This window comes from Thamnophis elegans, chromosome 3 (genome assembly GCF_009769535.1).
Source record: "Thamnophis elegans isolate rThaEle1 chromosome 3, rThaEle1.pri, whole genome shotgun sequence".
NCBI lineage: Eukaryota > Metazoa > Chordata > Lepidosauria > Squamata > Colubridae > Thamnophis > Thamnophis elegans.
Window position 1 is genome coordinate 6,228,661 of NC_045543.1, and position 25,463 is coordinate 6,254,123.

Sequence of the window (25,463 nt, forward strand, 5' to 3'; positions counted from 1 at the left end):
CCAACATCTTCTTAAAGACTTCCAGTGTTGGGGCATTCACAACTTCTGGAGGCAACTTCTGTTCCACTGATTAATTGTTCTAACTGTCAGGAAATTTCTCCTCAGTTCTAAGTTGCTTCTCTCCTTGATTAGTTTCCACCCATTGCTTCTTTTTCCACCCTCAGGTGCCTTGGAGAATAGTTTGACTCCCTCTTCTTTGTGGCAACCCCTGAGATATTGGAACACTGCTATAATGTCTCCCCTAGTCCTTCTTTTCATTAAACTAGACATACCCAGTTCCTGCAACCGTTCCTCATATGTTTTAGCCTCCAGTCCCCTAATCATCTTTGTTGCTCTTCTCTGCACTCTTTCTAGAGTCTCCACATCTTTTCTACATCGTGGCGACCAAAACTGAATGCAGTATTCCAAGTGTGGCCTTACCAAGGCCTTATAAAGTGGTATTAACACTTCACGGGATCTTGATTCTATCCCTCAGTTTATGCAGCCTAGAACTGTGTTGGCTTTTTTGGCAGCTGCTACACACGGCTGGCTCATATTTAAATAGTTGTCCACAAGGACTCCAAGAGCAAAGTACCACCTATACTGTCCCTGTGCATTTTGTTTTTCTTGCCTAAATGTAGAACCTTACTCTTTTCACCATTGAATTTCATTTTATTAGATAGTGCCCAATGTTCAAGTTAAAAGGCAACAACTCTAAGACAGTAGCTTGGTTCAAGAAACCAGGTTAATTTATTACAATAGCACGCACTGAATCACAAATCTTCAGAGTTAAGTATCTCAGCCACTGCACTATATCAATATTAACCATGGCATAATTAAAACCCTTTCACTAATATTCATATGCTGCCCAATAACAGTGAGGCTCTTTGGATTGTACACGCTGGCTTTGAAACAGACACGATGACCCAGATACTTACGTCATCCATTTTCATACAAGTACCAAAATCTGCCAACTTCAGGTGTCCATATTTATCCAGAAGCATATTATCAGGTTTCACATCTCTGTGTATCATTCCCATGGAATGAATTGCATCGAGAGCAAGGACCACTTCAGCTGTGTAAAATTTGGCCCACTTCTCAGGCACATCATAATTGCTCATGAGGTTGACAAGATCACCACCTGGCATGTATTCCATTACCATGTATAGATATCGGTCATCTTGAAAGGCACTAAAAAGCTGTTTCCAAAAGAAAGAACAGTTCTTCTGTTTCAAAAGTTTTATTTCTTTTAAGGCAAACATTTCATCATTCCTCCATCAGTAAGACATCGAAGTACAATTTCTTGTATATCAAAATAATTCTAGTTTACCACCAAATTCTTGTCTAGCCTAATATATACCCCTCCCTCCCTCCCTCCACCCCCTCCCCCAACCCCCCTCCACCTTCCCCCCCCCCGACTTCCCAGAACCCGTACACGGTATGGATTTCTAACAAACACAGTCTAAAATCTATTGAGAAAAAAAAAGAGAAATTAAAAAAAATTAATAACATTCTACATTGACCTTAGCTTCTTCTTGCTGAACCAACTTTAAACAATTTAAATCATTTCTGATCTTAAGCATAGGCTAACTGGAATTTCTTGGTCCCGTATTTATTTTGTATATAGTCAATCCATTTTTTCCAGTCTCGTTTATATCTCTCATTTGAGTGATCTTTAAGATATGCCGATAGGCCTAAGGTTAAACAGGCCATGCAGGAAGAAAGAACAGTTCTAAAGACTGCCAACATGTTAAACACTCAGCAAAAATACTGAATTTAAAACTTTTCCCTTTTAAGTCTCTAAAGCACACTTTTAATAAGGTATGCCCACTGTTGTAAGACTTTATGAGTTCCAGAATAATTCAGTTTACCATCAATAAAGTTTTTAATGTGCCATGTGTGTTTTTAAGTATAGCATTATCGATAAGCTTTTTCCCTCTATATGAAGCAATAACTATAGTTGGCTAGGATGGAAAGTGATTTAGAGAATTATTAGCTAAGAATCCATATTATAATTATAGCTTTCGGTGTTATGTTGTAATACAAGAGTCTTGTTAATAGCAAAAATGTTAAAATGTTAATTCCAAGACTTATTTTCTCCTTTTCTAAGTAAAAATGTCACTTTATTTCATGGGCTACTATAAATCCCCTTGGTATGATTTTTGAATGGGTAGGAAATTCTTAAATCCTAGGACTTGGGTAAACTAATGGAAGGACTGTCTTTCAAAAACTAACAGTGCATAGAAATGTGTGTATCTTAAATCAAGGAATTATATGAGCAGCTTACTATATATTTATATCAAATTCTAAACCCATCAGATATCAAAACATTAAAATTGCTATTTCACATATTTATATTTCCCCCATTTATTTATATTTCCCTTAAATTACCATGGAACTTTGTACACAAGAAATATCCATACCTGAACTACCCATGGACTATTGGCAAAGGCCATTATATCTCTCTCTTCCCAGAAGAAAGCTGAATCTGACCTTTTTAACATCTCAAATTTACTTAGCAGCTTCATGGCATACGCTTTCTGCGTTATTTTATGGCGAACCTGTTAAAAAAAAATAGCAGGATTTAAATAATATAGAAAGTTGGATATGGAGAACCAATAATAAATACCAAAGAACAATAGTCTAAACTTAGCTGATTGCTGAAAATCAGTAGTTTCAAGAAATAGAATTAAAAGACCAGAAATCTGAAGGGTGAAAACTCTTAGAAAGAAAATATGATTAAATCAATAGCCAAAGGAAATACACTTTTACAGGATGGTCAGCTACATACACACACCGTCTTTATTTTTAAAAAGTAGTTATTGCAAAACCAAATAATTGTCCATGATGGGGCAATCAGTGCTGGTACAGTGCTGGTAAAGAGCCGAGGTGGCGCAGTGGTTAAATGCAGCACTGCAGGCTACTGCTAGATCAGCAGTTCAGCGGTTCAAATCTCACCGGCTCAGGGTTGACTCAGCCTTCCATCCTTCCAAGGTGGGTAAAATGAGGACCTGGATTGTTGGGGGCAATATGCTGACTCTCTGTAAACCGCTTAGAGAGGGCTGAAAGCCCTATGAAGCGGTATATAAGTCTACTGCTATTGCTATTGCTATTGCTACCATCAACAAGGAGTTGAGGACAGATCTAGCATCCAATTGGCACAGAAACAAAAATGGTTTTTGTGGCAATTCCTTCCATCGCTCCTTAAGCAGAAAAGATTAGAAAGAGGAAAAAAGACATTCTAGAAAAAAGCCCATTCTTCAAGCTGTTTATTATACAATCATTGAAATGTTTCACCCTTGTCCATATTGCATCATGTTTCCCCGAAAATAAGACAGGGTCTTATTTTCTTTTGACCACTGAAATAAGTGCTTGGCCTTATTTTTGGGGAGGTCTTATTATTTTTGAGGTGCAGGAGGCAGCGAGCGTGGTCACCTCATGGCTGCTGCTGTGTTGCAATATTTTTGAGGAGGGCTTATATTAGCGCATGCGCTCAAAAGCCCCATTGGGCTTATTATCCTTATTTTCAGGGAATCAAGGTATATAGATGTTTATAATTCCCAAGCAACGGCAACTGTGTTAGCACCATCTTTAGAACAGAAATACTTCTGATGTTATTAGTCAGAATTCGGCTCTTTCCTATGGACTGATTAAATTAAAGCCGCAAAACAGCTTCAATACATACACATCTTTCAAACCAATGATAAAACCCGTGCTTCATTCTAAAGAATTCTGGCAATAAGTGTGTAGTATTCATGTCTCAAAAATCTGTTACCCTAAATACCTCCCCAAAATGTTGGAAATGTGAATCAATACACAGAACATAATTACCATTTATGGTGGACCTGTGAGGAGGCTAAAATGTTTTGGAAAAGGATCAAAAATTGGCTGGAGGCAATAACAGGGGTTGAAATAGAATGGAAACCTGAAGTTTTTTTTAATTAGGAATAATATCTGCGAAATACAAAAAAGAAATCCAGTATTTAATACTACATATAATTACGGCGGCAAGGATTGCCTTTGCCCAGAAATGGAAAAACAAATGAATCCCAAGCGAAGATGAAATAATAAGAAAGGTTATGGACTGTGCCGAAATGGACAAACTAACAAAAGAAATCCAGGGAAAAGAAGAATCAGAATTCTACCAGATATGGGATAAATGGTATAGGTGGAACCGCCTCGCAGAGGCCGCTCCCACAAACCCTAGCTACCGTGCCCCTTCTCTTAGTGGCAGCCGCAAAAAGAGTAGCAGGCCCAGCGATGCTAGGGCTGGTAAGAATGTACCAGAAACAGAGAACCTCTCTGGATCATGGGCCGAGGTTAAGCGGCCTCCTGCACCTCAAAAATAATACCGCTCTGAAAATAAGGCCAAGTGTTTACTTCAGGGGTCAAAAGAAAATAAGACCCTGTCTTATTTTCGGGGAAACACAGTATGCCTAATAATTACAGGCTGATTTGCCAATATTCTACCTAAAAATATAAAACGGCCTTGTTGAATTTGACCACAAATCTCTATTGTCCAACAGTGTTTTTCCATAATGACCAACAAAATGCCAGCAGGAACCACAAAACAGAAACAGACAAACACACCAATACACTCTTATAACTGGAATCAATAAACCAATGCTTCCATTACTGGAGATAATATGCAATCATGGCAACAGGCCACTAATTCCCTCATCATCCCACAATTTATCCAATATAGCAAGGTTGTTCACCATCATTAAATTTTGTAACTGATTCCATGTCAATGCACTACATAAAGTTATACTTTCTTTTATCTGCCTATCTAATTATCTAATTTTTTTTCTTTTAAAAAAATGGCCATTCACTATTTTGTAATCTTCACAAACTTTCTATTAAAGCACTGGTAATCCATAATTAGTTCATACTTATCAGTGTAAATTAATATGTACTTCTGCTTCAAATCACATTATTTATATTTGCCTATGGTTTAATTTACTTTATGTATACATAACTTTAAATTATTCTGAGATTACTCACTAACCTAAGAAACTTGAGGCAAGTTAATATGAAGGAGTGTGGCCATAAAGAAAGACATTATTCTTAAAGAGAATTAATGGAAACCCAATTGTTTTATGTTGATATTAAGTTCTTACCAGCTGTACCACACCAAATGCTCCTCTTCCAATCACTTTAACAACATCATAATCTTCCACTTTCATTTGAAGATCACGCATTTTTCGTACAATTTTTTCATCTGAAAAAGTTTAAAGAAAAATATTTGTGCTATTAAAATAATATCCGCCAAGGATAATACACATTAAGACACTAACAATACAGAAATTTAAGACTAGTAATTACGAATGGCATGGACCATTTAATCTGCAATGTCAGGTTGTATTTTCAGGGCAATGCACAAAGAAAACAGATCCTTTTAAAAAGTACAGTGGAAAGTATTGTCTTTGTAAAATAAGAAAAAGCAGGCCTTAAATCCATAAACACAGGTATCCCTCAACTCATGACCATAATTGACCCCAAAATTTATTTTGCAAGCAAGACAGTTATTAAGTAAGTCATGCCCCATTTTACCACATTTTTGGACAGGACTGTTGTGTGAATTGTGAAGTTGTTAAGTGAATCCTGTGGTTGTTAAACGAATCTGGCTTCCGCATTGATTTAGCTTGTCAGAAGCTCCCTCAGAAAGTTGCAAATGACAATCTCAGAACCTCGGGATGCTGCAACTATCGTAAGTATATGCCAATTGCCAAGCACCCCAAGTTTGATCATATGGCGTGTGAGAATGCTGCAATAGTCATAAGCATGAAAATTGGGTCATGTCACTGTTTTCTGTGCTGTTGTAACTCTGAATGGTCATTAAATGAATGGTTAGAAGTCAAGGACTACCTGTCTACATAAATAGCAAAACAAAATAAAGCCATTTTCGTTAAAACGGCATTAGTTGCTAACTTTACCCACCATAATCGGGAATACTTTTAACTATGAAATTTAATTATAAGAAATGTTAAAGTACCTTAAAATATCATATTTTAACTTTTTTATCACTGACCTTTTGAATCAAATCATGCTATTTTAGATCTCTCTACAGAGAGAGAGGGAGACGCTTCAAGTTAGTCTTGAATCCTGGCAATGGCATGGACAAATCCATGCAGCTTTCTTGGCAAGATAATCTTTCAAAAGTGGTTTGTCACTGCCTGTTTTTCAGAGCTGAATGTGTTTGATGCCCCAAAGTCACCCAGCTGGCTTTGTGCCCGAGGTAAGGCCAGAACTCACAACCTCCTGATTTCTAGAGTAATACCTTTCACCACCATACCAACTGGTTCTCCCATTTTGTCAGAAACTAACTATGTAGTTTCAGAGTTCCAGAATATATTATATTAAATTACTCTTGACAGAGTCCATTATCATAATATTGTGACAGCAAATCTCTTTTAGAAATGAGGAGCAAGCGTATGTGGATAAAGCAAATAAAAATGTTATAAATACATATAAAAATATTCTTCATCTACATGGGGTTATTTATACATAAGAAAAACTTACATCTGTTAAGGAAATTGTCTATGTTTTTGTTCTTCCTCAGTGCTGGATAATCCAGATCAAGGACTAAGGACTTTAAACCATCCTAAAAAAAAAGAAAAAGGGGAAAAACAAAGGAAGATTATTTTAGAAATCTCACCTTCCCTTACACCATGATGTCTGGATCATTCAAACAGTGCTGGCACTCAAACACCTATCAAGAACTTTCTTTATTACATTCTAGATCTACTTCCCTTCCCCAAAGGAAAAATAAAGATCCTTTTTGACGGTACAATTATCACTAGGTCACCAGTGCAATGTCTCCATTCAGGCAACAGGAGGTTGACCCTACTTCTTTTAAACCTGGATGTGAAATCATGCTGTTCATTGCAAAGTCCACATTCCCCCCACACCCCGCCCCTCCAAAATATCTAGCAGATTTGCACACCCAAAGGTAGGGGGGGAGGGAAGAGTAGTAAAAGCAATATAAATCGATTAAAGTATTTTTAGTTATGCCATTTGTCATCTTCATCATGAACTGTAACAAATATTCTTCTAATCTCAGGTAAATACATTAACTACTCTGATATGTATAACACAAAAAAAAGGGAATTAAGTATCACCAAGTCAATCATTCTAAACCAGTGGTAGTCAACCTGGTCCCTACCGCCCACTAGTGGGCGTTCCAGCTTTCATGGTGGGCGGTAAGGGTTTGCTGTAACTGTGCTTTATAAATTTTATAAAGTAAAGTTACTTCCCTACTTTATAAATCACCATTACTGTGGAACCGGTGGGCGGTTAGAAAATTTTGCTACTAACAGAGATACAAAAATGGGTGGCAGGTATAAAAAGGTTGACTACCCCTGTTCTAAACTTTGCGCAGAAGTTTGCAAATTTTGCAAGACTTTCCAGAAACAGGAGGGTACCCATATTAGTTTTTCACAGCAAAAACAAACAACTAAAAAGCATTTTAAATATTATCAATTTATTTTAATATAAATTTCCACTCATAACCAAACACTTAATGAATACCTGGGAACACTATAAACCTCTCCCCTACAAGACTGTGCATTCTTCTAATACTTGCATTTCTTTCCCGCAAATGAGCCACCATAAAAGAAAATTTCAAGTTCCACCTCCAGAAAGAGCAAGATATTCAGAGTTTCGTTAATAAAGTATCTTGAAAGAGAATAGGATAAAGTGACATAAATGTCAGCAATTGGATTTCCACTTTAAAAGGGACTCAGCTACTCAGCTCCTGTGAAAACGGGTGAGGAGGCTATTCTCTTAACAGGTAACAAAAGAATGCTCAAGAGAGCAATAGCAATAGCAGTTAGACTTATATACTGCTTCATAGGGCTTTCAGCCCTCTCTAAGCGGTTTTACAGAGTCAGCATATCGCCCCCAACAACAATCCGGGTCCTCATTTTACCCACCTCGGAAGGATGGAAGGCTGAGTCAACCCTGAGCCGGTGAGATTTGAACAGCCGAACTGCAGAACTGCAGTCAGCTGAAGCAGCCTGCAGTGCTGCATTTAACCACTGCGCCACCTCGGCTGAGAGTGAGCATGAGAATCTCTTACAATCATAGAACACAAACAAATAATTGTAGAAACAGAATATTTAAAAGTCATGGACATTTCCAAAATGTATGCATCATTCTAATTTGCTGCTAATGTTGCTCTTGGTATTTATATTGCCCATTTTGTGAGTCTTCACAATTGATTAATATCATTAGGGGGAAAAAGCAAGGAAATCCACATTCTAACAGCATACAATTGAAATGGTCATGTAATATATCCTCCATTCATTTTTGTAGTATTTTGGAGCTGTTGTTTTAAAGAAAGTAATTCATTCTAATCAATCTTACAAGATGTTTGACAGAATATATCCACGAATTATTTGGAGTGCTATATCAAGAGCCAGTCTGTTAGTCATTTGCAATTAAATCATGAAGAAATTGATAGATCTATTACAAGAAAGATTACCAGTATGAGATCAAAACCTTGAATATCTATATTAAAGCCTACTTCAATGGCCTAATCAACTTACAGGGGAAAAAACTATTTTAGTCCTGATGCTGTTGAAATCTGGGAGGAATTCAGCACATCCTCAAAATGACAAATAACATGAAGCGGTATATAAACACTACAAAACAAATTCAGCAAACTTCAGTCTCCAGCTTATTTTTTTGCCAACATTCTCAGTTACAACAATCCGTACCATGACGAACCCTTAACTGCTAAAGTATTGGGGGTTGGTTAGTTAGTTTTAAACCCGCCTATCAATAATCAACCTTCAAATATATCAAATACTTTTAATCTGTCTTTTTACAGACTCAGGGCAGTTTACAGTAACAATCAACAATAAAATAGCCACTAATACGCAAGTAATAGAGGTACTCTTCGACTTACAACCATAACTGAGCCCAAAATTTCCATTCGTAAGCAAGACAGTTAAGTGACTTTCACCGCATTTTATGCCCTTGCCACAGTTGTTAAGTGAATCACTGCAGTTGTTAAGTTAATAACATGGTTGTTAGGTGAATCTGGCTTCCTCACTGTCTTTGTCAGAAGATTGCAAAAGGGAATCACTGCAAATGTCATAAATACCTGCCAGTTGCCAAGTATCCAAATTCTGATCCCATGACCATGGGAATGTTACAACGATGGTTAAGTGAAAACTGTTGTGGCCCAGCAGGAGCTGTTGGAGTTGCCACCAGACTCCAACAGCGAGGGGCCCTCTGAGTCGGCTCTGGAGGATGTGGAGGACCCTGGACAGGGTTCCGACTCCAAGCAGGGTGCAGAGACACTGGTTGGCCACCAGGAGGCAGCTGAGCCTTGGACCAGTGGGGAGGAGACAAGGGAGTGTGATCCGGATGTCAACAGTGAGTTGTTCCTGGATGCCTGGCACCGGAGAGCTAGTAGGCGTAAGGAACAATTACACAGTTACAGGAGGTAATTGCACTCAGCTGGTGGTAATTAGGATCCTCTCCAGACTATAAAAGGACTGCTTGTGCACACGCCCCTTTTGCAGAAGTCAACGCAGGAACGAATGTCGGAGAACATTACTGTGAGCTTGGCAGGCTGGATTGCTGCCAAGTCTTATCTGTGCTGGATTGCTGCCCAAGCTTGTCTGTGCTAGTTTGCTCCCAAAGACCTGTCTGTCTGTTAATTAAATGCCATAACTTATCTTTGGCTCAGAGTGTGTTGGTGTGGAACGAGGGGGGTCAGAACAGAAAACTATTGTAGATCACTTTTTTCAGCCCCCTTGTCACTTCAGTTACTAAACAAGTTGTGGTAAATTGAGGACTACCTGTGTGTGTGTGTGTCTCATAATAAAAGTGTAGGACGATAGCATTATAAACAGAACAAATTTAACAGTTAAACTTTAATTTTAAGAGGAAACTACAGGATTGGGGCAACAACAGAAAAGCAGTCATCTTGTGTCTTTTAATTCCTCTCGGTTTATAGAAGCACAACAATCAACCTTCTGGGATGAACACAATAAACAAGGTGATCTGTTAGGAGAAGCAGGTTCTGAAAGCATCCAGGTGCCAAGCCAGATATGCCTTTGTAAGTGAAAACCATCACGGTGAATTATATCCAGAAACCAAGTGGTGACTAATGCAGAGCACTGAAATACAGGTGTAACATGCTCTTGGCAGGTTATGCCTGCCAGGAATCAGAATGTTGTGTTTTATACCAGTTGCGGTTTTCAAAAGCGTTCTTCAAATTTCAGAGCCATGGGGGGGAAATTGAAGCCTTTTAAAGAAAATTACAGTAGAAATCATGCCCAACCCTTAACAGCAACACCATGGTATAAAAAGAGTATTTCTTATTTGCGGTAACTAAATTAATACAACATTACGGATTTGGTGAGCCGATGAACCAGGGAAGCATGTCTTTGCTTTTCAACTATGAAAAAAATGGTGAAGATTGAACTAACTAGCCACGCAATGTTTTATTTTATTTTTTGCACTGTCCTGTCCGAAATTACATATCTTTAATTTAAAAAGTTAAAAACCAAGTAAACTAAAAATGCATGCCGTTGTTTTTTGCAAAGATAACTAGCAATAGCAATAGCAGTTAGACTTATATACCGCTTCATAGGGCCTCTCTAAGCGGTTTACAGAGTCAGCATTATTGCCCCCAACAATCCGGGTCCTCATTTTACCCACCTCGGAAGGATGGAAGGCTGAGTCAACCCTGAACCGGTGAGATTTGAACAGCCGAACTGCAGATAACAGTCAGCTGAAGTGGCTGCAGTACTGCACCCTAACCACTGCGCCACCTCGGCTCTTTTTAATTCAAAAACTACTTTTTAATTCTAAAACTACTTTTTAATCTAAGGAAACTACTATAAAAAACAATATTAATATTATTTAAAAATGGTGGTTGTTGTAACACATTATGGTAAAAAAAATATTTTCCAATCCATCCAAAACAATTAAATAAATTGGAGCTGATTTTATAACTGTTCACCTGTTTCCTTAGTACTAAGATCATCATTCCATTTTTTTGTTAGATTTACTTGGGGCAAAAAGAAACCCTAACAAATCGCTTTTTATGTTGCATATTTTTCAAAACTGAACTTTCTCCTTCTCCTTGAAGTACCACAAAGTATGTATTCAGGTTAAAAACAAACAAGAAGAACGCATTTAGAAATTATTCTAGACGCTCCTTCACTAGTGCATAAATCACTATTTAAACCGAACAGAAAAGAACAGAACAGAATGACAAGAGTTGGAAGGGACCTTGGAGGTCTTCTAGTCCAACCCTTCCTACTTAGGCAGGAAACCCTATTCCCGTTCAGATGAATGGTTGTCCAATCTCTTCTTAAAAAACTTCCAGTGTTGGCGCATTCAACAACTTCTGGTGGCAAGTCGTTCCACTGATTAATTGTTCTAACTGTCAGGAAATATCTCCTTAGTTCTAAGTTGTTTCTCTCCTTGATTAGCGTCCATTCTTTGCTTCTTGAAATAAAAATCAAAATTAGATTTAAATAAATTAAATTTTGAAGGCCAGAAAAACAGATATATCCCACTATAAATAGAGAACTATGTTGTGGTCAAAACAATGATATAGCAGGGAAATCTGGGAGAGGAGGGGGAAGTGTTGGTTTATGTTGGTTTTGTTTTTAATATGTTGTCTTTGTCTCGTTTTCCCCCTTTCCCTTGTCTTTTGTGAGCCGCCCGGAGTGGGCGGCATACAAGATTAGATAGATAGATAGATAGATAGATAGATAGATAGATAGATAGATAGATAGATAGATAGATAGATAAGATTAGATTAGATTAGATTAGGATAGATAGATGGATGGATGGATGGATGGATGGATGGATGGATGGATGGATGGATGGATGGATGGATGGATGGATGGATGGATAGATAGATAGATAGATAGATAGATAGATAGATAGATAGATAGATAAATATATATATATCCTTATTTGAGAGACCTGGGTAGTATTTTGTCCCCAGAACACAATACATGATGTCTTCAAAGTTATAAATGGATTGAGGTCTAGGACTGTGGTATCTCGCAGATCATTCTCTCCTCTGTGTCTATCATCATATGATCTATTCATCATTTAAGGCCCTGTTCCAAATTCCTCGGATGTCAGAGGTTTGATGGGCAGTGACAACTACGGCTCTTCCATAGGAAACACCCTATGGAATAACATTCGTCAGAGCATGACAAAGACAACACTGTTTCTGTTTCCAACTGTGATCCATCATTTGGCTGGATTTTGTGTGCCTGTGTGTGTATTTGGTGTGGGATGGAGTTTGGGGTTTTGTTTTGTTTTTCAGGGGATGCTAAGTATTTAAAAGCTTTTTAAACAATAACGGGATGAATGATGCAACATAAAAAAAGGATGCTAACGTAACTCCCTCATTAGCAAGAAGCAGGAAACCCGCTCCACTTAGAATTGTATATCATACAATGTATGTCGTTTTATAATTGCAGTCAAGATGACCGCCCACTTCTCTCGGCATGTTAATCACGAAGGTTCTGGGTGGTTCATATTGTTCAAAAGACACTCGGCAAAGTGCCTTTCAACAAATCGACTGAAATTGCCTTCTGCTCCTCCCTGAAACAGACACATCCTTTCCCAGAGGCAGCGTGGCTACCTCAAAGGCTTTCCCAAGTTGCTTGCACATGTGTACAGATGCGCAGGCAGTGCTTTCTGCCAGAGCGAAATAAAGCAGCCTTATAGGAACACGCATGTGCAAATGAAGTCTTGAAGCAGCCATGCTTAGCAACCTGAAATGTGGCTGCCTCAAAAAAAGAATTTCCAGGTTTGATTTCCTATCTTTCTCTGGGCCACGCAATCATAAATGTAAAGGTTCCAGCTGCACATATGTGCTAGTTGTTGCTGACTCTAGGGGGCGGTGCTCATCTCCATTTCCAAGCCGAAGAGCCATCACTGTCTGAAGACATCTCCGTGGTCATGTGACCGGCGTGACTAAATGCCGAAGGCGCACGGAACGCTGTTACCTTCCCACCAAAGATGGTCCCTATTTTTCTACTCGCATCTTTACGCGCTTTCGAACTGCTAGGTTGGCAGAAGCTGGGACAAGTCACGGGACCTCACTCCGTTACGTGGCACTAGGGATTCAAACCGTTGAACTGCCAACCTTTCTGATCGACAAGCTCAGCGTCTTAGCCACTGAACCACCGTGTCCCTTGCATCATACAATCACACTCAGACACTGTTGTACAGCTTCCTTAAAAGAAGTGCTCATTCTTTCTGCATACTTCTTGCTTAAATCCTATTCAAATGGACACCTGAAAGAATGTATGCGGTAAAAATGAAGGTTCCACCACAAAAGCGCGGAGGACAAAATCGCGCTCGATGAAAAGCGCATTTGACGTCATCACAGCGCGACGAAAACATCGTGCTGTGATCGAAAAATGTAAAAATAAAGCGAAAACCTTACCCTAACCCCCCCAAACCTAACCCTAAACCTAACCCTTAACCTAACCCTAAACGTAACCCTTAACCTAACGCTAAACCTAATGCTAACCCTTAACCTAACGCTAAACGTAACCCTAACGCTCTAAACCTAACCCTAACCCTTAACCTAACCCTTAACCTAACCCTTACCTTTATGTGAATCGGCTTGCTTTAATTTTAATTTTATTTCAATTTTTAATTTTTTTCGTCGCGCTGTGATGACGTCAAATGCGCGCTTTCGTCGAGCGCGATTTTGTCCTCCGCGGTTTTGACGGGTCACGAAAATGAATATATTACTCAGAATGTTTTTCTTTAAAACTATACCTGTTTTAAAAAAACTGATGCATCTTTTCAAGCAATGGTTGAAAAGTTAACTTTTCCATCACTGTTGTAACTGCAAAATGAAGCAACTGCTAAACTGCCTGTTAGTTTAAGTAAATATCTTAACAATAAAAATTAATTGAGCAAAATTTGCTTGTTATTTATTGCTACTTTTTTCAGCAGGGAATGTATGTTCAACAAGTTAACTTTAAACCTAAGTCCCTCCTTGAAAAGATTTGATTAATCAGTATTAGCTATATAGTTGCTGCTTAAGAATCTCTAAAATTGCTTAAGAATCTCTAAAATTGCCATATTCCCTCAATAACCAAGCAGTAAAAGAGAAAGAGAAGACTCGAAACCATAATCATATATATCTTTTTCACATGTTTACATGACACTCAGTCCTATGCAGTGGTGGGATTCAAATAATTTAACAACCGGTTCTCTGCCCTAATGAACGACTGGGTGGGCGTGGCTCAGTGGTCATGTGACTGGGTGGCCGTGGCCAACTCAAGGTCACTCACGTCGATGGGCGCTTCGCCTTAGCAGTTACAATGTAATAAGGGTTAACAGGAGAGGCAATTTTTGTAAGCAGGGCAATAAAGATTAGACTAGAAATAAAACCAGAATGTTTCCTTCCTGCCTTCTAAAGTGGAAAGAAACAAAAGGAGATTTCTTCCAACAACCGGTTCTCCAAACTGCTTAAAAGGTTACCAACCGGTTCTCCCGGATAGGTGCGAACTGGCTGAATCCCACCACTGGTCCTATGTTACGTATAAAATGGGCCTGCACAACTCATAGTAGGGAAAGCAGCCATACTCTCTCATTAAAAATAATCTATAAGACTACATGCCCATTAGCCATTCAGCAACAGTGTGGCAACAGCGATGGAAAGACCAGTTTCGGCAAGATCTGGACGCACTGGAGATGCTTGGCAATGTGTCTTTGGGGAGAAGCAGCTATGAACAACTAGGTGATGGCCGCAGATCTTTTCTAATAGCAGTGACACTTGGTGACATTCGATTGTTGAGTTTTCAAAAAATGCTGGTGAACCACACAACACTGTTTGGCAGGGCACATGCAATCTGCAAACTATATAGCAATAGCTGTTAGACTTATATACCGCTTCATAGGGCTTTCAGCCCTCTCTAAGCGGTTTACAGAGTCAGCCTATTGCCCCCAACAATCTGGGTCCTCATTTTACCCACCTTGGAAGGATGAGTCAACCTTGAGCTGGTGAGATTTGAACAGCCGAACTGCAGAACTGCAGTCAGCTGAAGTAGCCTGCAGTGCTGCACTCTAACCACTGCACCACCTCGGCTCTACATATGTTATGTAGGCATGTTATGATGTATTTAAAATTACTGCCAATATTTAGAAAGCAACGATTTTAGGATTATGGCTCCTTATGTAGTAGAGTTCTGAACCCCTGATGAATGAAGAGATAGGGGAGAGAGCAGTGGTGGGATTCAAATAATTTAACAACCGGTTCTCTGCCGTAATGACCAGCTGGGTAGGCATAGCTCGGTGGTTATGTGACAATGTGGCCATGGCCAACTCACATCGATGGGTGCTTCGCCTTAGCTGTTACAATGTAATAAGGGTTAACCGGAGAGGCAGTTTCTGTAAGCAGGGCAATAAAGATGAGGGTAGAAACAACACCAGAATGTTTCCTTCCTGCCTTCCTTACAGGATTAGCCCTATAAAGTGGGAAAAAAATAAAATAAGATTTCTTCCAACAACCGGTTCTCCGAACTGCTTAGAAAGTTACGAACCGGTTCTCCTGAATAGGTACGAACCGGCTGAATCCCATCACTCGGAGAGAGTATACACAACAGGCCATCAATACTGAAGATAACTGCTCCAGGAAATGACACATTCTCTGTCTAGGCCTCATAGATAGAAAACACTTCACGTAGAAAATATGTTATTAAAGTGATTTCACTGTTGACTTCCTCTTATCCCTTTTTGCTGTAGCTTGAAGTCTGCCAAAACTAAAAATAGCTTTATCTAACAAAACACATCCACAGGGTCAGCACAATTACATGCACAAGAATGTCCTTAGACCTCCCAGCCAAGGTATCTTATTATTTTTTTTGTCCCCACTATATCTGAATTAGACCGTTCTGTTTATTTAGTGTATGCTGCTGGAATCCCCTGTGTTTGGGACAGAAATCTTACTAGGTTTAGCCACAGTGCAAAAATATTTGCTGCAATTTAACAGCCCCAAGGGAGGGCCTACCCTAAATATTTAAGTGTTTCCAGAAAAATCTTTAGGTCATTAAAAATTTTCACTAGGAACAAAAATCTGCAACCATCCTTCTCTCCAGCTCAATGAAAATTTTGGAAACTATTACTAAGCCAGTAATAAATTAACTGAACGTTTATGGTGGAAAGACCATCAGGCCATCAGGAAGGGCCGAGGTGGCGCAGTGGTTAGGGTGCAGTACTGCAGGCCACTTCAGCTGACTGTTATCTGCAGTTCAGCGGTTCTAATCTCACCGGCTCAAGGTTGGCTCAGCCTTCCATCCTTCCGAGGTGGGTGAAATGAGGACCCAGACTGTGGGGGCGATATGCTGACTCTGTAAACCACTTAGAGAGGGTTGAAAGCCCTATGAAGCGGTATATAAGTCTAACTGCTATTGCTATTTCAACTTTCGATTTTAAAAATGGTAAGTGTTAAGCTACTTGCCATCTTAGTAGATTCAGGGGCATCTATAGCCCAATTAACCTTATGTTATACTGAGATAGAGAGACATATACACTGACTTAAGCACTGACACACACTAGTATGAAGAATATCTGTTTCAACTCCCATACTTCCCTAAAAAATATTAAATTAGGGCATGAACTTCTTGAAAGCTGCAGCCTAAAAATGTTAGCTTAAACGGTCACTAAAAATCATTGATGTATTTAATATTTACATGTATGTTGAATATACTTTAGCCTCTCATCCGTGAATCTAGGGGTGGAGTGAGAGGAACCATGAATATAAATATTAAAAACTCTAAAATACTCAAATATAAATAAATAAGAGATGAAACATTAAAAAAACCAATTAGTGAGAAAACAATTATCACATCACCTCTTGGCTGGCTCCTCATGAGATTCCCAGAGTTGGTGGAAAAAATGCACGTTAAGAGCTTTCCAGAAAGCAAGCAGGGATGGGGTCAATCTTACCTCAGAAATGAATAAACCAGACAATTTTGTAAGAATGTAATCCATAGTTGGCTGGCAAAACTCCCACCTGTAGCAGAATTATGTAAAAGTAGAATCTCAACATACTTCTATTTCTATAGGCAACTGAAATAACTCCAAGGAGATATTCTTGAGCTATATACCATAATTTTCGGAGTATAAGACCCACCGTTTTCCCTCAAAAAAGAGGGTGAAAATCTAGGTGCATCTTATACACTGAATACAGCAAAAACCCATCCCCCTTCACAAAAATGGCTATGCATAGCCTATAGGAGGCTTCCAGAGTGGGCTGGGGAGGGCAGAAATGAGCAAAAAATGGGTCATTTTCTGCTCGTTTTTGCCCCCCACAGCCCCCAGGCGCACTCTATAAGACTCCTAAAAGCTATGCATGTCCTTTTTTGACAAAAGATTGGCCTGTTTTTTTGCGAAAAACAAGCCGTTTTTGGGAGGTCTGCAGAGTGCAAAAACTTTTTTTAAAATTTGCCTCTTCAAAATCTGGGTGTGTCTTATACTCCGGTGCGTCTTATACTCTGAAAAATACGGTACATTCAACCATGAGTTCCATAAATCTCTTTACCAATAACTGTGCCTGGGGCGGGGGGCGGGAACTGATGGAAATTGTTCAGAGCTATGTTGGTTCCCAAATTGCTAATCAGGTTCGAGGTTCATTTTATTTATATGCCGCCCTATTCCCAGCGGGACTCAGGGCGGCGCACAAACCCAAGGAGGGGAAGGGAAACACAAAAACTACAACAAAAAGTACAGGGCATTTAAAACAACCAACAGCCACACGATTCGAGAGGGGAAGGGAACTCATCGATCCCAGGCCTGCCGACACAGCCAGGTTTTAACGGCTTTTTGGAAGGCCTGGAGAGAGGTGAGGGTCCGAATCTCTGCGGGGAGCTCGTTCCAAAGGGCCGGAGCCGCCACAGAGAAGGCCCTCTCCCGGGCAGTGGCCAGATGACATTGGCTAGTAGACGGAACCCGGAGGAGGCCTAATCTGTGTGATCTAATGGGTCTTTGGGAGGTAATTGGCAGCAGGCGGTCTCTCAAGTCAGGATATTGTTATCTTCAAGGCAGTAAGAAGTCAATCATTCTTTATAATTCTCTTTCTGTAATTAATTGCCAAGAACAGAAAACATTTTAACAAATGTTAAATCTTCTGAGATTCTTCTTGCTATCATTAAAAAAAGTGGCAAAGGGAAGCAAATGTGTACAAATATATTCAGGCACTATGTGCATGGATTTATTTCATTATCCATCGTACTTTGAAGTGAAGCTCAAAACCAAAGAATGCTGTGTTATGTGCGCTGAGAAATACTGGATAACAAACTTATTAACTCTATAAAAATACCAGTCATAATTTTAATGCAACGATATATGTAAGTAGAAATAACTCTTTGAGATTTTAAAAGTGTCTTCGTTTCTCACATCCCACAGTCCATCTGCTGTCTTTCTTCTTTTCACAGTTAAGAAGCGTTATGACATATTTTCTGTCTATGCTGCAGTAGGCACAAAGACTTAATTAGCTAATGTAATTTGTTCCAAGAAGCAAGTAACTATTTACAGATTCTCTGACTGTTTTTAATACTTCAAACGGTTGACTGTAAAATAAAAAGGAGAAATAACTCCAAAAGAATTGCCCTAATAAGTTTGAGATCTTGCACTCAACAAAATAGATTGAGAAGAACTGTATGGAGAACTATATTTCGTTTTGAAAGATGAAATTTTTTCTCCCATTTATTACATTTCTCAAGAAGCCACATTTGACTCAGTAAGGATGGTCTTGCAAATCTGTATTCACTCTTCTTCATTAAAATATGGGAAATAACTTATGCCTAAAAAGTAGTAATTTTCATCAAAGGCAGAACGTGCTATAATTGTCTGATTACCATGCCAAGATTTAGAATTTTCTCTTTCGGGATATATACAAAATCTATCACAGATTTCTTACAAAGTCTTATTTGTTAGTTCTGACTGTCATGGCACCGAAAGCTGTAAAACGTGCAGTCCATGGCATCTCTTGTTCTTTTTTCCAAGCTTCTATTCTAAATAGCATATATCTGGGAAAATTCTAAATACATTAAGAAATATGCAAGCAAGGACAATCCACAATGCGTCCTATACAAACATACTATCTTGCTCTTTTCCAAAACAAAACTGCAAAACGAGGCCAACAATAATCTGTTGATATATCTCTGGATTGCTGTAATGGAAAAATCAAGATGTCAACAGCTCAAGTTATAGACATGATGTGGGGTGCAAATCTCACTCCAGTTAGCATGAATCTGCAAGAAATCATACCGAGTCTTCTATGATTCTGACGGGAGAGTCAGTAGGAATCAAGATTATAAGGCAAATAGCATATCCTGGCAGTCAATAGAACCCAAATTCCAAGAGAGAGCTCTCTCGGCCTCCCTCCCTCCCTCTCTCTCTCTCCCTCATTAGGTTCAGCCACCCTTACTTCTCATGTATTGAATTGAATTGAATTTATTATATTTCTATGCCACCCTTTTCCCCGAAGGGGACTCAGGGCGGCTCACAACCCAAGTCAAGGCGGGGGGGGGGGGGGGTACCAATAAGGAAAAGAAAAAAAAACACGAAACAAAACAATACCACAATTTAAAAGCACACAACAACCATACCATTCGAGGGGGGACAAAAGCTCATTAGCCCCAGGCCTGTCGGAACAGCCAGGTTTTAAGGGCTTTGCGGAAGGCCTGGAGGGTGGTGAGGGTTCGAATCTCCACGGGGAGCTCGTTCCAGAGCAGCCACAGAGAAGGCCCTCCTCCGGGCGGTCGCCAGTCGGCATTGGCCAGTGGATGGAATTCGGAGGAGGCCTAATCTGTGGGATCTAATCGGTCTATTGGAGGTAATTGGCAGCAGGCGGTCTCTCAAGTACCCAGGTCCAATACCATGAAGGGCTTTATAAGTGACGACTAGCGCCTTGAAGCGTATCCGAAGACGAATAGGCAGCCAGTGCAGCTCGCGGAGGATAGGTGTAACGTGGGTGTACCGAGGTGCACCCACGATCGCTCGCGCAGCTGCATTCTGGACGAGTTGTAGTCTCCGAATGCTCTTCAAGGGCTGCCCCATGTAGAGCACGTTGCAGTAGTAGTAGACTGTGCAAGGGCCAACCATGATGGAGCTTCTCTCTTCCTTTCAGAAGAAAGGGAAAATCTTTACATGTGCATCACTCGGCCACAAAGCCAGGGACTTTTTTTTAGTCGTAACTTATAAAGCCCTTCATGGTATTGGACCTGGGTACTTGAGAGACCGCCTGCTGCCAATTACCTCCCACAGACCCATTAGATCTCACACGGTTGGCCTCCTCCAGGTGCCATCTACCAGCCAATGCCGCCTGGCTATTACCCGGGGGAGGGCCTTCTCTGTGGCATCTCCGGCCCTCTGGAATGAACTCCCCGCAGGGATTCGGACCCTCACCTCTCTCCAGGCCTTCCGAAAAGCCGTCAAAACCTGGCTTTGCCGGCAGGCCTGGGGGTGATGAGTTCCCTCCCCTCTCGACATGTATGGTTGTGCGACTGTTGTCTACTTTTATTATTTGTATTTTGTCTTTTATGTTCCCCCTTTTTTTCCCCTTTGAATTGTTCGCCGCCCTGAGTCCTCCTGGAGAAGGGCGGCATACAAATAATAAAATACCAATACCAAAAAAAAAAAAAAAATGAGAGGAAGCAAAGCAGGCAAGATCCTCTTCCCCCCTGGACCCTAGCAAGGACAACCAACCAACAAAAGAGATATGTGGGACAAGGGAATTATGTGGGACAGCAGATGGAAGAGTATATGCTGGCTGGAACAATTGGTGGCAATAGTGAGATGGAATAATGGAATAATGGAAGAAGCAGCCACGAGGAACAACAATAAAAAAAACTCTTCCTATCCAAATGTGAAAAGGCTTCTTTGCACAAGCACAATTCTATTTACAGCTGCAACTTATCAAACAGAGGCTGTTCGCACTTGCCTCCAAAATACCTTTCTTGACCTTTGGTTGCGCAGGACAAATCTGGCCAAGGACAGGTCCTCCCTGCCCAACCTACAGGAACATTTTCAGTGATGCCTCCAAATTTCAGCAAGAAATGCAACGGGGTTTAGAAGCAATAGCCAAGTGGTCCTTTGGAAAGATGTTTTCTGAGAAATTAATCCATGTTCCTCCTTTTTCTGGGAACACCATTAGTTGTACTTGACTATTAAATCTAGCATCAAGGTTTTTTTAAATCAATTGAAGCATATTCCCATTTCCATAATAGCAGGAAGTCATCAGGAAAGAACAGAATTTTAGCTCATTGATTTGTACCTGGTTTTTATTTCAGCTTAGAAGAAATGCTGTTTCATAACTTTTGTGGCCTTTCGGAAGGATGGAAGGCTGAGTCAACCCTGAGCCGGTGAGATTTGAACAGCCGAACTGCAGAACTGCAGTCAACTGAAGTAGCCTGCAGGGCTGCATTTAACCACTGTGCCACCTCGGCACCTAGAGTGCCCCCTCCCGGAGGCCCTCCAGAGACTTCAGGAGCTTCCCTAAAGTCTCCGGAGGACAAAAAATGGACCTATGGGGGTACCTGAAAATTCAGGAATGGTGTCCTCCGGTTTGTCCATAGGGCCGATTTTCGACCTCCGAAACCTTCCGGGAAGCCTCCTGAAGGCTCTGGTGGGTGAAAAACGGTCCTACGAGCAAACTGGAAGTCACTATTCCCAAACTTCAGGTTTGCCCATAGGGCCAGTTTTTGGCACTCCGGAGGCTTCAAGGAAGCTCCTGAAGCCTCCGGAGGGCCTCCAGGGGGGACTGTCAAGGAAGCCTCCGGAGGCCGAAAAATGGCCTCAAAAGAAGGCCGAAGTCAGGGCAATACCTCGTGTGCCCTAACAAATGGTTTCACCTGCCACCTGTGGCACGTGTGCCATAGGTTTGCCATCACGGACCTAGAGGCTACAGATGGCCAAAAGATTTAGGATTCGCCACCCTTGATCTGGATTCCTCCACATTCTGAATCCTTACAGAAAGGGAAAACTCTGCCAAGTCTACAGGAAGTCCTCAACTTATAACCACAACTGAGCACAAAATTTTTCTTGCTCAGTGAGACATTTGTTAAGTGAATTTTGGCCCATTTTTTTATTTTTCTTGCCATAGTTGTTAAGTGAATCACTGCAGTTGTTAAGTTACTAACACAGTTGTTAAGTGTTCTGGCTTTCTCACTGACTTTGTGTTATAAATTTATATATAGCATCACAGAGCAGAGTGTACAGTAACCATGTGCTTTACTGCTCAACTGTTATACCTGTAACAGGAAACACTACTTAGAACAAAAGAGCACAGAGTATATACTATAGATCCAAACCTGTAAACACTAGCTGAATACTGAATACTATTGTAGTTGTTGCATAGGAATACATTCCACCAATGAATTCCAACACTTTTTTATTAGGTTACAAAAGGTATCACGTGACCCCAGGACACTTCAACCATCATAAATCTGAACCAGTTGCCAAGCATTCAAAGTTTGATCACGTGGCCATGGAGATGCTGCAACGGTTGTGAAAAATGATCATATATCACTTTTTCCAGTGCCGTTGTAACTTCAAACTATCACTAAATGAACTGTTGTTATGTTGAGGACTACCTGCATTTAGTATCACTTTACAATTTGATCTGGCAGTAGCAGAAAATAAATTAACATTCCCCCTGCTAATATTTTTTTACATACCTATTTCCTACCATGTTTCCTGTTACTTTTAATTAAAGTGACAAACTGAGAAAGGATTCTTTAGATTTATAAATCAGAATCCTGCAGCTGTTCATTTAAAACCTGTGGAAATATCAGTTTCACATACATTTAACCATCCTGAACTGGGAAAAAATGGTTTTAGCAACTGGCAGTCAGAAAAAGAATACGTCTATCCTTGCGGATTTAAAATTGAGTTTACTACTATATATAAAATTAGCGTACTCATCATTTGCTAAAAATATAAGCACGAGTATTCTGCAACGTATCTTAGCGATTAAAAAGTCACATCTTATTTTGGCAGCATCTACTTAATCCAAAGTACATTTGTAATCAACTATTTTGGATCATATAACCTTCTCCTGATCCTTAAATAGGATTTCTAGAAATAAGTAATTAAACTGACTCATAACCTGAACCTTATAACCTGAATCCTTCTTTGAAAGCACACATCTATATCAATCACAGACTCATGATGCAAGGATTTGATTTTCGTCATCCAAAACTTAGAACATTTTGTTTCAAAAACATCTGCTTCACCTACCTTCAGTCATTAAACTGTGTAAGATAACTGTACTATCGATTTACCATAGGGGTTGCTTTGCTGATTTTAAGCAATTTGTTTTAACTCATGTTAAACAAAGGTTGTGCGCTGAAAACTTTATACTGTCTAGCTAGCTAAATCCCTTAAGGAGGCTTGGGACTTTCATGCCTTCAGGAGAAGCTCTTTTGCCCTCAATCCTATGCACCACTGCAGAGAACACTATATTATGTTGCTACCGTGGCACGACAAAACCGCGCTTGACTAAAGCGCGCCCGATTAAACCGCGTCGCTGACGTCATCAACAGGGCGACAACAGCGAGCGCGGAGAAAGAAGGACGCTTTAAATAGCGCTTTGAAAGCAAGCCGATTCAACTTAAGGTAAGGGTTAGGTTTAGGGTTAGCTTTAGGGTTAGGGTTAGGTTTAGGGTTAGGATTAGGTTTAGCGTTAGGTTAAGAGTTAGGTTTAGGGTTAGGTTTAGGCTTAGGTTTAGGGGGGTTAGGCTTAGGTTTAGGGGTTAATTTTAGGTTTAGCGTTTAAAGCGTGCTTTTTTCTCCGCGCTGTTGTCGCGCTGTGATGACGTCAGCTACGCGGTTTCGTCGAGCGCCCTTTAGTCGAATGCAGTTTTGTGGTGGAACCTGTTGCTACAACCCTGTTGCTAATGGCTGCCTAAGATGCCTGTCTGTCTGTCTGTCTGTCTGTCTGTCTGTCTGTCTGTCTATCGATCGATCGATCGATCCATCCATCCATCCATCCATCCATCCATCCATCCATCCATTTATATATGAAGACCCTAACAAAATTCGCAGCTCCCTTTGCACCTTCAGAACAGAATTATTCACTAAGATAGAAAAGAATAAATTATTTTGATTTTATAAATATCCCTACTACAAAGGGACAATACATTTTATGATTAGAATTTTTCTTTGCTACTTATGATTGCATTACTGCTTTTATAGTTCCACTGGCAAGGTACATTCCCGCCCCACGCCCCAATAGATACCCAATCTGTTTTTAAAAGATGGAAAATACAACTCTAAAACAGCAGGGTTCACACAACGAATGTTAACAGTATTTCTTCACACATTTCTAATTGCTTGGATCCCGAGAAGAGAATGCCCATTGAATGAGTTTTCTTGTGTTCACGTCTTCTATACCACCACCACCACCCAAAAAACCACCGCCTTGTACTATACCACCACCACCACCCCAAAAAAACCCATACTCCACCACTCAAGATTTATTGGAAGTGGCATTAGAAGAGGTTTTTGCAAGTGGCAGAAACCCAGCCAACTACAAAATTTAAGAAAAGTCCTGCTGGATTAGATCAAAGTCACCGCAGACCAGCGACCAGAATATGTCTTTACGAAGCCCACCAATAGCCTATGATGTCTTCTTCTCCTGTTCAGAGGCAATCTGCTACTGATCTGCAGGTGACTTGCAGTCACAAAGATGACTTTGTGTAAACAGAAGGGCTCTCTAGCTCATTATAGGAAAATCCTGAGATACAAACCTCTGTTTGCTTAGGGATAACTTAAACTAGCAATAGCAGTTAGACTTATATACTGCTTCATAGGGCTTTCAGCCCTCTCTAAGTGGTTTACAGAGTCAGCATATTGCCCCCAACAACAATCCGGGTCCTCATTTTACCCACCTCGGAAGGATGGAAGGCTGAGTCAACCTTGAGCCGGTGAGATTAGAACCTCTGAACTGCAGATAACAGTCAGCTAAAGTGGCCTGCAGTACTGCACCCTAACCACTGCGCCACCTCGGCTCTTAACTGCAAGACCTGGAACAGATTCTCATGCAGCATTCTCAAATATATATATATATTTTTAAATGATTAAATATCTCTGGATGTGCAGTTCAAGTTCAACGTATGCAGGATTTCACACAAAGACCTGGCACTGAATATATGGATTTTCTTTCAAAATAGAGTCAGTTTGTTTTGTGGTGTGTGTGTGTGTGTGTGTGTGTGTGTCTAGAAGAGGTCTCTTGACTTTCCTACAACTAATCTCTTGAAAGTATTTCTCAACTGAGTATCTTCTGTGTGAGGAGGCTACGTGGCAGCTATTGTTTTCATTTGTTATTGTGTTTTATTTGCACAACATATACAGTACCGTAATATTTGTATGTATTCACGCCTTACCCGTCTGTACATATTGTACGTAAAACCTAAAGACACAATATAAAATATTATAAGAAAGTGGAAATAAAGTATAATCATAAAAAA

At 40.1% G+C, this 25,463-nt stretch overlaps 1 protein-coding gene across 1 annotated transcript in view; it reads right to left on the reverse strand.

Moving 5' to 3' along the window:
- The window catches only part of ROCK2 (Rho associated coiled-coil containing protein kinase 2), a 138,016-nt gene that overhangs the window by 83,628 nt on the left and 28,925 nt on the right, over window positions 1-25,463 (reverse strand). The window contains 4 exon segments of the mRNA XM_032213235.1: window positions 918-1,178; window positions 2,403-2,540; window positions 5,100-5,200; window positions 6,502-6,583. Of these exon segments, the coding sequence (XP_032069126.1) occupies window positions 918-1,178; window positions 2,403-2,540; window positions 5,100-5,200; window positions 6,502-6,583 (582 nt within the window).